This window comes from Brassica napus, chromosome A6 (assembly GCF_020379485.1).
Source record: "Brassica napus cultivar Da-Ae chromosome A6, Da-Ae, whole genome shotgun sequence".
Lineage (NCBI taxonomy): Eukaryota > Viridiplantae > Streptophyta > Magnoliopsida > Brassicales > Brassicaceae > Brassica > Brassica napus.
This window is the reverse complement of record NC_063439.1, coordinates 5,354,435-5,367,394: the sequence shown is the minus strand read 5'-3', so window position 1 is coordinate 5,367,394 and position 12,960 is coordinate 5,354,435. Positions and strand designations below refer to the sequence as shown.

The following is a 12,960-nucleotide window of genomic DNA, read 5'->3' as shown; positions in this document are numbered from 1 at the left end:
TCCAAGAAGAAGCCACCGAGGAAACCAGAGATCAGCGAACAAACCAGAAAAGGGACGAACTCTTATTAAAAGCTGCAGCAAGGACTCCTTCACAACTGGAAATGGAGAGGTGACACCAACCAACTTCTTCACAACAAGGATGCTAAACATGTTCTGCTCACGGATTCGCCATTAACGCCACTGCCGTACCGACACCAAGAAGAGACTAAAACAACAAATCTATAAGGTAAAAAAGGATTCAGAGGATATAACCTCTCCGTTGAGTAGATAAGTAGGCAAAACAGGGGAGAGGAGCCAAGATGGAGAGGAGCATTAGAGCACATCTGAACCTTTGAAACCCAACGGTTCAACACCACCACACGAAGGAGACACTCTCCACACGCCTCCACTCGCCCCTAGCCACAGAAGTAACCCACCCCGGAACAAGGAAGATCTAAACCGCAGGAAATAGCGATTGACATATAAGCTAAACTGAAGACAAGACACAATATTACCAGATCGAAATTACTCTCATACGAAGCCCGTCCTTCTCGACTCCTTGCAGCATCTCGCTGCTACTCCAGCGACGTGACAAAAACTGTCTCACCATTGTAAATCCACCAGAGAATCCATGGAAATCCAGAGTAGCTCGCATCTCGACGGCGTGTGAAGAAGAGAAACAGAGGTGAGTAACAGAGATACATACAACATAATAACAAGAAAAGGAGGAGGAGAAGACTCTCGCGGAAACGAATCACCGGAATCCGCCCCTCCTTCAAGCCAAAGTTGATGGCGGCTACTAGGGTTTTCTTATCGCCTTTCCTTTCTCTCTCGACTTTTTTTTTCTCGTATAGTTACTTTTCGCCCATGCATGTGAACATACTCTTCCATCATACAAAATTATGCAAATGGTAATATAAATAGAATGGAATAGACTAAATAATGTAGTACATACTAATTAAATTAACAAATAGTTTCCAACGGTTTGTTTTCAGTTGGTGAAAATGGTTTTAGAACCAGAAGAATGACCAGCTTTGCAAGTTATTTGAAAGATATTGTCTTAAAGAAAGTTTCCTCCGTTAAGAGATTATCTATGTACTAAAGACGCAAAATATAAAGGTTAATAGCCTAGCACGCAGTGCCAAAAAACAAACGTCTTTCGTCATTCACATGGATCAAGATCTTCCGGTGTGGGTCACTTAGTCAACATGAATACGTAAAGTTGTTGACAAAAAAAGTCTAAAACTAATATACTATGTCAAAATAGGACATAAATCAATTTCATAGTCGCTTATGAATATGTGATGGTGGTTATGAAGAATCGGTGGGTATATAGGAAAGATGCAGTGAAGATTACGAATTGGTGGTTGTTGTGCTGACTATAATGATGGTGGACGTGGTGATAGATGCGGTCATGAAAGAGTTGATGGTGATTACAGAAGAGGTGTTAGTTGTTACGGAAGAAGAAGAAGTGGTTGAAGCAACTGTAGAAAAATTTGTGGTGATAGTAGTTACAGCAGTGGCGGCAGTTATAGAAGTGGCGATGGTGGTTACGAAGCAACAAATGTTCGTGGTTTCTGTAGAAATTGTTATCATAGATATAAAGAGGCACTATGATCGTGGTCATGGCGATGATACAACAATAAAAGATGACATGATATATGTGGATATGAAAAAAAAATAATGGCGAGGAAAATGATTTACTGAAAAAAAATAAAACAAAATAAAAAAAATTAAAAGTTAAGGGCAACATAGTATATATTTTAAGAATGTTATAAAAAAATTTATTTTTTTAGCTAAATTTCTAATTATAGTTTGTTTGAACGCTAGTAAATATAATTTTCCTTGTATAAATGTGTGTTTGAATATTTGGAGGAAAGAAAAAATCCATATGTAAGTTCTTAACCCCATGGCAAACAAAGGGGAAGGGGAACCACTAGATGATGAAAGGAGAAGAATGATAGTGTCAATTTGGTTATGTTCGAACCGAACTAGAAGTCCTTTTGCTAGTTAAGGGCATAACTATAAGATCTCGTTGTCCCGACATCGACTTGACTGGCTTCTTTACACTTTCCTTTTTCTTTCATTTTTTGTTCTTACATATTTATTCCTACGCGTTACTCTTAAAATCCTTTTGGGTTCCACAAAGAACAGCTGTCAATAGTAAATATTCTCCTGATGCTATGTCCTTTTCAGTGAAAATATATAAAACATACACCTTTTCACTTAAAGACTGTTTCACAGTTTTCAAAAGTTTTAACTCTATTTCTATGTATCTATGTATTTTGTTGGTCAATGTCAGTGACAAACAGTTGAACTAATTTCAGAAAGTTGTCATATTTATATTTTCAAATATATTCAAAATACATTATTTATTTTAATACCATTAAACAATAGTAATTTAATAAACACATTTTTAAAAGAAATATAATTTATATTATTAAATAATCAAAAGATTTAAAAACTATTTTTCTAAAACATATACCTTTACAAAATGAAAAGTATGTGTACAATAAAATATTATAATATATTAAAAGTTATATTAGATGTTTGTCGACAAAAAAGGATTAAATAGATGTTTCATATTTTCAATTGTGTTATCGTGAAAAACGATGATAAATACATATCAAATGTTAAGAGTTACTCCCTCCGTTCCTAAAAGATGTATTTTCTAGAAAAAAGTTTTGTTTTAAAAAGATACATTTTTTACTTTTTTAATGTTTGATTTTATGAAAAATTGTAAGTTTCAAAAAAATTAATGGTATTTATTGAATTTCTACTGGCTTAAAGTTGTGGAAAATTGTTATTCACAAAAAACAATGCATATTTAATGAGTTTTCTTAATATATGTGAAAAGTCTAGAATATGCATCTTTTAAAAACAGAGGGACTACAAGCATAGGATTTGAGTTAATCAAAGAGTTAGTGCACAAGTAATTAAGAGGAATTCAAGGTAATGAGCATCATTAAGATATTCCTTGTATTTTGTTTTTGTTTCGGAAGTGTGAATATGGAATGAGCCAACAGTCAAAGGGAAGATAAACGCGTAAATTCGAGTTACTATCGACACTATAGTAATTGTGAAAGGAATTGGCATTCGCTGTCAAAAAAAATACGAAACAGTAAATTAAGCAGTAGAAAGTAGCTGAACGAAGCAGGCCTGAGCCAGCTACACTAGACTACATAACTCAACCCAGAGCTTTTACGTATAAAATTGTCAGCTTTCTTTAATTTTCTTTCAATCATCACTCCCCTTTTGTCTCCCCTTCATTTTTTTCTTTCTCTACATAAAATCCTAGTACAAGTATTTATCCTCTCCAACCTGTAAAAGAAAAATAAAAAATAAAAATAACAGTGTAATTGTACAATAAAAAAATTTACAAAAAAAATCAAGGACCACGCGAGCTCCTAAAGATAAAATCACACGGCAAAGATATTCTTTTACAATTATGATATTGATATTGACTCCACTACTGATTTGACTCCATCCACGTGTCTCTTCATTTAACTCGTTTTAATACAGTACTGTAATTCTTAAAAATATCGGGATGGTGAAATAAAAGTCTCGAACATTTGAGAACAGAGAGATGGCCCTCAACGCATTTGCCAATTTGCCATAAAAACGATCAGACTTTTCCAAAGGAAAATTATTTCTGTTCTTCATGTGAGCACGCCTTCGCCATACAGTTAATGCCAGATGTATAAACCCCACCCTTTTGATCTATACCTACATGTATGTACTCATATTTATTAGTGGAAAGCAAAAAATAGTACATTTTATTTTGGTTTTACATTTTGATTGCATAAAGCAAAATGGCGTCAATTTTTAAAAGTTTTAATTGATATATAAAAAAATTGTCTCAGACGTTTTTAGTTATCTGCAATTTTTTTATCCAAAAACTCTTATGTATTATTAATAACTTCAAAACAAAACGATTTTTTATTTAATCATATTTCATTTATATTCCAAAATATAATAAGGAGTAGTTAAATTTGCTGAATGATGGAAATACCGATTATGAATTTTGTTCTATAATCAGTTTTATTTGTGATGGTAAGAGTCTTGATTTCATGGTTTACCAATGGAGTTAAAGACACTACTATTGGAAATATGAAGATAAAAATGTTCAAAAAAAAATGAAGATAAATATTTCAACAATTATATATTAAAATAATAATGAAAAATAAGTGGATATTTCAAAATATGATAAAATCTATTCTTAGATGAAAAATTATTTAGTATTTCTTATGTTTTGAAATATCTATTTTTTACATATTTATTTTAGACCATCTTTATTCTTTAATATATATTTCTATTTTTACTACTAAAATAGAATAATTTTAGAGATTTATTTTCTCCGATATATTCCCTATTTTTTATCTTTAAAACAACTATTTAAAAAAAAAATTATTTGTATATATTACAACAAGTATTTTTATTTATAAAAATAAAATTTACCCTATTAACTTTTAATTTTCAAATAAAATTATGACTTTGTTTAAACTAAAATTTCTTTAAAAGACAAATAGATAAATAAAATCTGTGATTCCATTTCTATAGAAACTATATTTTTCTATAACAAGATTTGTTTTAGTTATATAAAAGTCTAAAGTTAAAAAACCATCTTCAAATAAAAACTTTTGATTTTATAATAAAAATGATTTTTACCTCTATATATAAAAGAATAAATAATATTTTTTATTTTATTTTATAGGAAAAATAGAGATAGTTGGAGCATATTTTTATTTATTGTGAAATTTAGAAGTGAAATAGCAATGTGCCAGAAATGCTGATGTACTAAAATAATGTAAGTAATGTTTTAAAAATACAAAATTATAACACTAAAATATTAACACATCCGTACCATCAAAAGAGCTTTGGTAGAAGTGGCAAGGACGGCTGATTCTCATTTGGATTCTCTTCTCTAGCATTGTTTCTTTTTCCATAATACTAACATTATACTATTTATTTTCTATTGGTTAATTAATTACACCCACTTGTTTTAATTTTATAAGGAGCGCAATGAATTCCAATCAGATTGTTTGTATAACTAATACAGTATCATCAGCTCTAGAAAACAAAAAACTTTACAATCTAATGCCAAACCAAATTTGTAAAATACCTACATGCTTTTCATTGTCTTTAGACCTTAACAAGACAAGTCGATTCTTTGCATTCTTATCCAAAAGTTTATGTAAGATTTGAGCTGAACGGAGAGTTTCTTCTCCATGTAGACGCTTCTTCCTTCACACTAGATCATATGGATGGCAGCCCGCATTGCATATCTAACACATAGCCTCGACTTAGAAATCAAGTTGCGAACTCGAGAGTGATTGGACAATCTCATTCCAATACGTTGTGTGATTCTTAAGTAGTATACCTTTTGTGAGGTTGCACCAAATCCAAAAAGAGAATTCACAGGAGAGAAAAAAATAGTTTCTAATTTCAGCCAGGTTGACAAAGCATACATTGAGTTGCTATAATAACCATGTTCCATCGCACTATACGATCTGCCGTACTGATCCTATTATGCATCGCTAGCCATGTTATAAAGGAATATTTAGACGTAGCTTGAGAAAACCAAACAACTTGTTCCCAAACACACTTTTGTTGTATCACCCTAACAAGCTCCCATATATCGTATGTAGAGAACATTGTGTGATAATCAGATCATCTTTTCCATAGGTTAACATCATCATCCTCCACCATTGACTCTCTCGTGCAATCAATTATGTCTTCAACTACATTATATCTCTAAACTCTGTGCCTCCTCCTTCTATGTTGCAAAATCACATCACTCACCATGGTATTGGAACTAACTCTCATATCAATGAAGCCTCTCTCACCAAATATATCAAACAAAACTTCCACATCCGACCAACGATCAAACCAAATGAAGTATTCTTCCCATTTTCAATCTGCTTTTTGTAGAAATTTTGAACTATGCTTCTGAGTTTAATAAGCTTCTTTCACATCCATGAACTTTTATTTTCTCTAACCTCAACCTTCCAAAAAATTTTTTTCCGCTAGCGGATACTTTCTAATCCATTTACTCCATAGTGACTTACGAGAGAGCAAACACCATATCAGTTTTAGAATATTCATAAAATTAACTTCTTTCAACCTCTCCGGATCTAGACCACCCTTGGTCTTTGGCTTACAAACATCAGACCAAATTTTTTTTGCTTTAGATGTTTTTAACTTTTGGTCAAATCAGAGAAATGCAGCACACAAACTTTTTATTTCTTTCAAATATTGATTTGGAAGTCAATGATCGTGATAATTTTCTATGTATGAAAGAAACTATCTTCACTTTGTTTCAAAATTATGTGTATGTTACAATTGCATTTCGCTATTATCTGAACACATACCAATCCATAAGCTTTTACAATCTTCCACACAAATCATATGAATCACATTGCACGGCATGCTAATAATTTATCAAAAGAATTATTGCTTCCTGTTAGAAACACTCCAAAAACATTATAAAAAGATTATCAGAGTAACACAAGAAAATTTATCAAACAATTTTTAATTTAGGTTTAACAAAAATTTGACCAGATGACAAAAAATATTTGACCACATGACAATATAATATAATCATAATAACTGGATTTAAATGACGATTCTCACATAACTTTTTTTTAAAGCGATTTTCAAAACAATTTCGTAAATAACAAAATTACAGCAATATCAAAGAACTACTCCACCATTCTGTGGTTCCATCAGTAAAAGCTATCGACTTGCTTTTGAGACAACATAATCAATGCTAATACAACTTTTAAGCATTTAAGCCAGCATTAAAAACCCTAAATAGTAAATTTAATAAACTTTCAGCGATGCAAGCAAGTGACCCATCTATTTAAACACCCTCCCCATGCACATCATTTCATATCTTCATCAACTCCTCAACACTTCTCTTTGCTCTCTCTGCTTCCACTACTTGCCCAAAATGTCTCCTGAAGCTTACGTTCTGTTCTTTAACTCTCTTAACCTCGTCACCTTCGAAGCCTTTGCTTGGCTATCGCTTTTCGTAGCCACGGTTGCTATCTTTCTCTCACCAGGTGGACTCGCATGGGCCTGGACCAAGTCTTCCAAGACCCGTGTTTCGATTCCCGGTCCGTCTGGCTCTCTTTCCATCTTCTCCGGTTCAAACCCTCATCGCGTTCTCGCCGCGCTTGCCAAACGCTTCAAGGCCTCTCCTCTGATGGCGTTCTCCGTTGGGTTTTCTCGTTTTGTCATCTCCAGTGAACCGGAGACGGCTAAAGAGATTCTGAACAGCTCTGCTTTTGCTGACCGCCCGGTTAAGGAGTCAGCTTACGAGCTTCTCTTCCACCGTGCCATGGGGTTCGCGCCGTACGGTGAGTATTGGAGGAATCTGAGGAGAATCTCTTCAACGCATCTTTTCAGCCCGAGAAGGATAGCGAGTTTTGAAGGTGTTAGGGTTGGGATCGGTATGAAGATGGTGAAGAAGATCAAGAACGCAGCTGGCGATGGTGATGTTGAAGTGAAGAAGGTGATTCACTTTGGTTCGTTGAATAATGTAATGACGACTGTTTTTGGTGAAAGCTACGATTTCGATGAAGTTAATGGGGATGGAAGTTTTCTGGAGAGGCTTGTGAGTGAGGGTTATGAGTTGCTTGGGATATTTAACTGGAGTGATCACTTTGGTGTTCTTCGCTGGTTTGACTTCCAAGGAGTGAGGAAGAGGTGTAGAGCTTTGGTCTCTGAAGTCAACACTTTCGTCGGTGGAATAATCGAGAAGCACAAAATGAAGATGAACAACAATAACCTCAATGGAGAGGAGAGTGACTTCGTTGATGTCTTGCTTGGCTTGCAAAAGGATGAAAAGTTGTCTGATTCCGACATGATTGCTGTTCTTTGGGTAAGCTGTTTTTCTTGTGGATTAAGTTTCAATATATGTGAGTTTTTTAATATTTGTTATCTAAAGTTTTTTTTTTATCTTTTTTGTGTGGAATTTTTTTAGGAGATGATATTTAGAGGGACGGACACAGTTGCGATTCTAGTGGAATGGGTGCTTGCAAGAATGGTATTGCATCAAGACATCCAAGCAGAACTCTACAAAGAGATAGCTTCTGTTACAAGTAACAACACTAGGTCCTTGTCTGATTCCGACATCCCAAAGCTTCCGTACCTTCAAGCTGTAGTCAAAGAAACCCTGAGGCTTCACCCACCAGGCCCCCTCCTCTCGTGGGCCAGACTCGCTATCCACGATGTCCACGTGGGTCCCAACCTTGTCCCTGCAGGAACCATAGCTATGGTCAACATGTGGTCCATCACACATGACGGCAAAATCTGGACCGACCCTGAAGAGTTTAGGCCTGAGAGGTTTATTGATGGTGAGGATGTAAGCATCATGGGGTCGGATCTTAGGTTGGCTCCATTCGGGTCGGGTCGTCGGGTTTGCCCGGGTAAAGCAATGGGTCTAGCTACTGTTCATCTCTGGGTTGGTCAAATGATTCAGAATTTCGAGTGGGTTAAGGGTTCTAGTGATGTTGACCTCGCTGAGGTTCTCAAGCTGTCTATGGAGATGAAGAAGCCGTTGAAGTGCAAGGCTGTTCCAAGGAATGTATGTTTTGGTTAGTGGATTCGGTTATCTGGCGTATCGGGTCGGGTACTTGTTTAATTAACTACTATGGGTAGTATCTTTTAATAATTAATAATAATTATGGTTGGGGAACTGGGAAGGAAGTTAGGGTTTTGGCACTTGGGTCGAACTTCTTTAGGGTTTTGGTGTCGAGTTTTTTACCTTGTTGTGTGTTTGCTTCATGTAACGTATCGTATCCCGTACCCTTTGTTTTCATGACTTTTCAATCATATCTATAAAATTGATTAGCTAAGTTTTAAGGCATACAAAATATCGTACTATATTTACAACAAAGAAAACAAGAATATGGTACTATATCTAGCAAAAGTCTCTTACTATATTTTAATATCGGATGCTATCTTCGCCATATGTAACAACCCACAATACTTGATTAATACGTTGAAACATTAGTTTATTCAACTAACACAATCATTGAATTTGGATATTAATGTAGAACCAAAGTAACAAGCAAAATTTTACTCCTTATCAAAAGAAACCAAAACATTGTTCTCAAGAGCCTAGCCTCCTATCGAATCGAATTGATCTAAAAGAATTTGTGAAATCATAAAGCAGTCCAAGAAGCTCGTTTGAATCCTCATCGGAGTTAACGAGCTTAATCTGGGAGAACATAGAGTCAGATTCAACGAATTTTTTTTTTGATTTTTCCAAGATCGAAGTTGAGTTAATTAGTTGTTAGCCCTCTAGGCAGGGGCAGATCCAACAAGTTATTGAGTATAGGGCATATATTATAAAATCTATTTATATTAGGAGTATTACATAAATTCTAAGTTAATTACTGAAGGAAAACACACAAATTAGTGTGTTGCACATGCTACACCTGAGCTCTTTTGGCGTCCGCCCCTGCCTCTAGGTAAATATAAAATAGAGCAGTATGAAATTTGCAATAGAAGATCTGGCTGTATAAAAAGATCAGAGTTGAATTTTGCTAGATATGATCACTGATGAAAATGTCACTTGTTCATGTGTTAGCATGTTATCAAGATGATCGACATGTCTACCATGTGAGTGAATAATTGCGGTAAAGTTAGAATTCCCCCTTGGATATTAGGCTATCTGAACATAATAAATAATATGATACTAGATCGTTGAGCGATTTTCTCTTCTTACACACATGCTGATCCATCATTACGACATGATCAAATTTTCAAATTAGAAAAATGGGAAGAGTCTAAAATTACACCATATATCTTATGTACAGTTGTGAAATTCATTTCTTTGGTTTATAAAGCATTTCTAGCAATATAAGTGGTCTATCTACTACAAAATAAAAACAAAGTACTCTTTACTGATCCTCACAAAAATCCTCTTTACTGATGCTATATCTTTTTTTTTTAATTATTCACTAATTAGATTTGTTTTAATACGGTTTGTTTAGATTTAAGTGGTTAATTGTGTCGTCAAACGGGCAAAATAAACAGTTTAAAAAGATCATTAGATAGATTAGTATGTGTTGGTTTTGCATTTGATGTGTTTGTTTTATCCCCTGGGGTTTTTATCTTGATGTGAGCTTAATATGAATATCGTTAACATATAGCTGAAACTACTTTTAAAATGAAATTAATATTAGATATTATAATTTTGAATTTAGAGAAATTACAAGGTTCAACTCAAGACTTCCTAACAATTAAAAATATCTGATGTATATACAATAAATTGTGTAACTAAATATGTGATAATTATTATAATGAAATATATTTAGAAATAACCAAATAATATCATTTCGTTATAATTGTGTAGTGATACTCAAAATACAAAATTTGTTATTTTCATATAGAAAAACAACATGTAAATATGTAACAGAGAAATATAAATTCTACTATAAATTGTGAGAAAAATGATGATATTCGTCTCAACATTGAAATCGTATTCTCTTTCACACATCTACTATATAATTATAGTCTTTTTTGCAAACTACATCCACTATATATCAACCGCTGAATTAGACGTTAGATGTTAGGTCTCAGTACCACGTAATCCATCAATTTTCCCCAACGTCGTTTTTTTTGTTCTTGTGAATTGTTACATTATCAACCACATATTTACTTTGTGCACATATTCAAAGGTGCACAAAGTAAATTTTAAATGTGCTAAAATGACGTAGACAAACAATGAGAGAAAATATAACAATCATAAATTCGATATATTCTTCTCCTTTGTTTTCTTTTCTCGAAGAATATTGTTTATCCGATAGGAACTCAGCACCATTTAAAGTTTACACTAAAATTAATACTATCAACATAAATGTTTAATGTATTAATGGATTAGATAGAATTTATGACTCATCTGTATTATAATACTCCTACAAGATCGTATCCTCGACGTTCCTCTTTTTTTTGTTTATGAATCACGTTGATTAACTATTCATTTTCCTTTAACAAAACAAATACTATTCTTTTTGTGTGAAATTAACAACTAATGTGTACTCCTAATAATATATACTCGAAGAATAAGAGCATATATGGGGAAATCCATCAGGAAATAGAAGGATCATGCTTTGCCACCTTTTGACCAAACCAATGCTTTGCCATATTGCTGTACGTATCTCGTTTTCTTACACCTTTATATATCAATAAGTATTATGTACAGAAGTATTATTATGTTAATAAAGCATACAGTGTTTGCTTTTCATAGATCAATTCATTTTACGTCTTGTAACACATTTAAACAAGTTTTATGGTCAAGACACATTTAAACAAGTTTATCTAAAGGTATTTACCCATTGTATTTGTATTTTTTTATCGTTTCATGACTACAGTATTTGGAATAAATTATTGTAGAATTAGATATATGATCTGGAATGTGAGGACCGTGTGGCGTATTCTTATTATCTTTCAAATCATTGAAAGATTGAAATTTGATTAAAACCTATTTGTTAGCCTTCAACTAAGGATTAATTTAAAATACAAGAGGATAACTAAGGTTTTTAGGCTTTTGGAAAAGAAAAGACATATACCTTTTATAATAACCAAAGCGACGTACTGTGATCAGTTCAACATGTTTGGAAATGATTGTTTCAGCTGTATTGTATTCCAATTCGATATAATAGCGTTCTTTATGAGTTACCGATGGTTCATACAAAAAAACGTTATATTTGGAAATAATTAGAGAGTATAAAATTTTACGTAAACGGTCGCATTCTATACTTGAGCATCTCCAACCCAAAACATTATTATAGTGTCAAGATTACACTATTTTAGTGTGATTTCAACACTAAATTTTTTTTCATCTCTAATCCAACTTCAAAACACTATTATAATGTGATTTTTACACTAAACATTTCCAATCCAACACTAAAAGTTACACTATTTTAGTGCAACACTATAATTTCACACCAAATTTGGTGTAGGATTATAGTGTTGCACTAAAATAGTGTAATTTTTAGTGTTAGGTTGGAGATGTTACACTAAAATAGTGTGAAAATTACACTATAATAGTGTTTTGGAGTTGGATTATATATAATTAACGGATGACATGGGACATGAAAACGTTTTGATTGAAAGTGCTTTACACTACATTTTCGTTAGTCCAAAATAAGTGCAAGTTGCTTTCCTTCCCATCTCTTTCTTTCTTTAAATTTTCCATATTCCCTTCCATGATCTATTCTTCGTCTCCTTCATTGTAGATATGACTGATTCACCACAAACGGATTGGAACCAAAGAATCGATGTTAGTAGACACATAATCGAAAGTGACAATTATGTGGTTGCAAAATATATGCTTTGTTAGAAGATTCACATAAGTTCTTAAATTGTTGGATGCCCTCTTAACCAAAAATTAGGTAATCTGGAAAATATTTTCTCTTGGTTGTGACTTTGCGAGTCGATATAATACTTTCAAATACTGAATACATAATTTGGAATATCAGTTTAGTATACCATTATGTTCCATTTAAAAAGCTATCCTGTTTACATTTTTATGTTCCAAGATATTGAAAGCTCTTCTTCAAGCTTAGCTGCCACACTCTATATTGGGCATCTGATAAATGAATTTATATAAATTTTCCAGTGCCTTCAATTAATTTTAAATTTCTACGATTCAGTTTTCCAAACTATCTAGCATTATCATGATATACAAATGGGCTGTGAATCATTAGTCATCTACTACTCTGGGATTATATCTGCCTCTCATTGGGCAAGAGAATTGGATCCTTTGTCTTAGCTAGGGTTGTAGACATTAATTAGTTCATTAGTTATTTATGCTTTTGTTGATCTTCAAGTGGCTTAATTAATGATTACGATTCCTTTCGTAAAGCTGATTTTAGATGCTTTTGTTAAAGCCAAATATTCACTTGCAACTTATATTAATCACGAGTTAACATTTTTAAATTACATTAAACTCCAAAAAGGCTATGT

General features: G+C 33.1%; 1 protein-coding gene across 1 annotated transcript; it reads left to right on the top strand.

The window, feature by feature from the left end:
- Nucleotides 1-6,865: 6,865 nt before the first annotated feature.
- LOC106346553 (cytochrome P450 78A5) lies at nt 6,866-8,840 on the top strand. The gene is made up of 2 exons (XM_013785921.3): nt 6,866-7,864; nt 7,967-8,840. Exons 1-2 carry the CDS (start codon nt 6,932-6,934, stop codon nt 8,582-8,584), a joined length of 1,551 nt encoding a protein of 516 aa, XP_013641375.2. The 5' UTR covers nt 6,866-6,931; the 3' UTR covers nt 8,585-8,840.
- The last annotated feature ends 4,120 nt before the right edge of the window (nt 8,841-12,960 follow it).

Bases quoted from the DNA above. Each gene is read 5' to 3' on its own strand.
- LOC106346553 (XM_013785921.3), top strand. From the start codon at position 6,932: ATGTCTCCTGAAGCTTACGTTCTGTTCTTTAACTCTCTTAACCTCGTC. The intron at 7,865-7,966 runs GTAAGCTGTTTT...GAATTTTTTTAG, and splicing joins ACATGATTGCTGTTCTTTGG to GAGATGATATTTAGAGGGAC.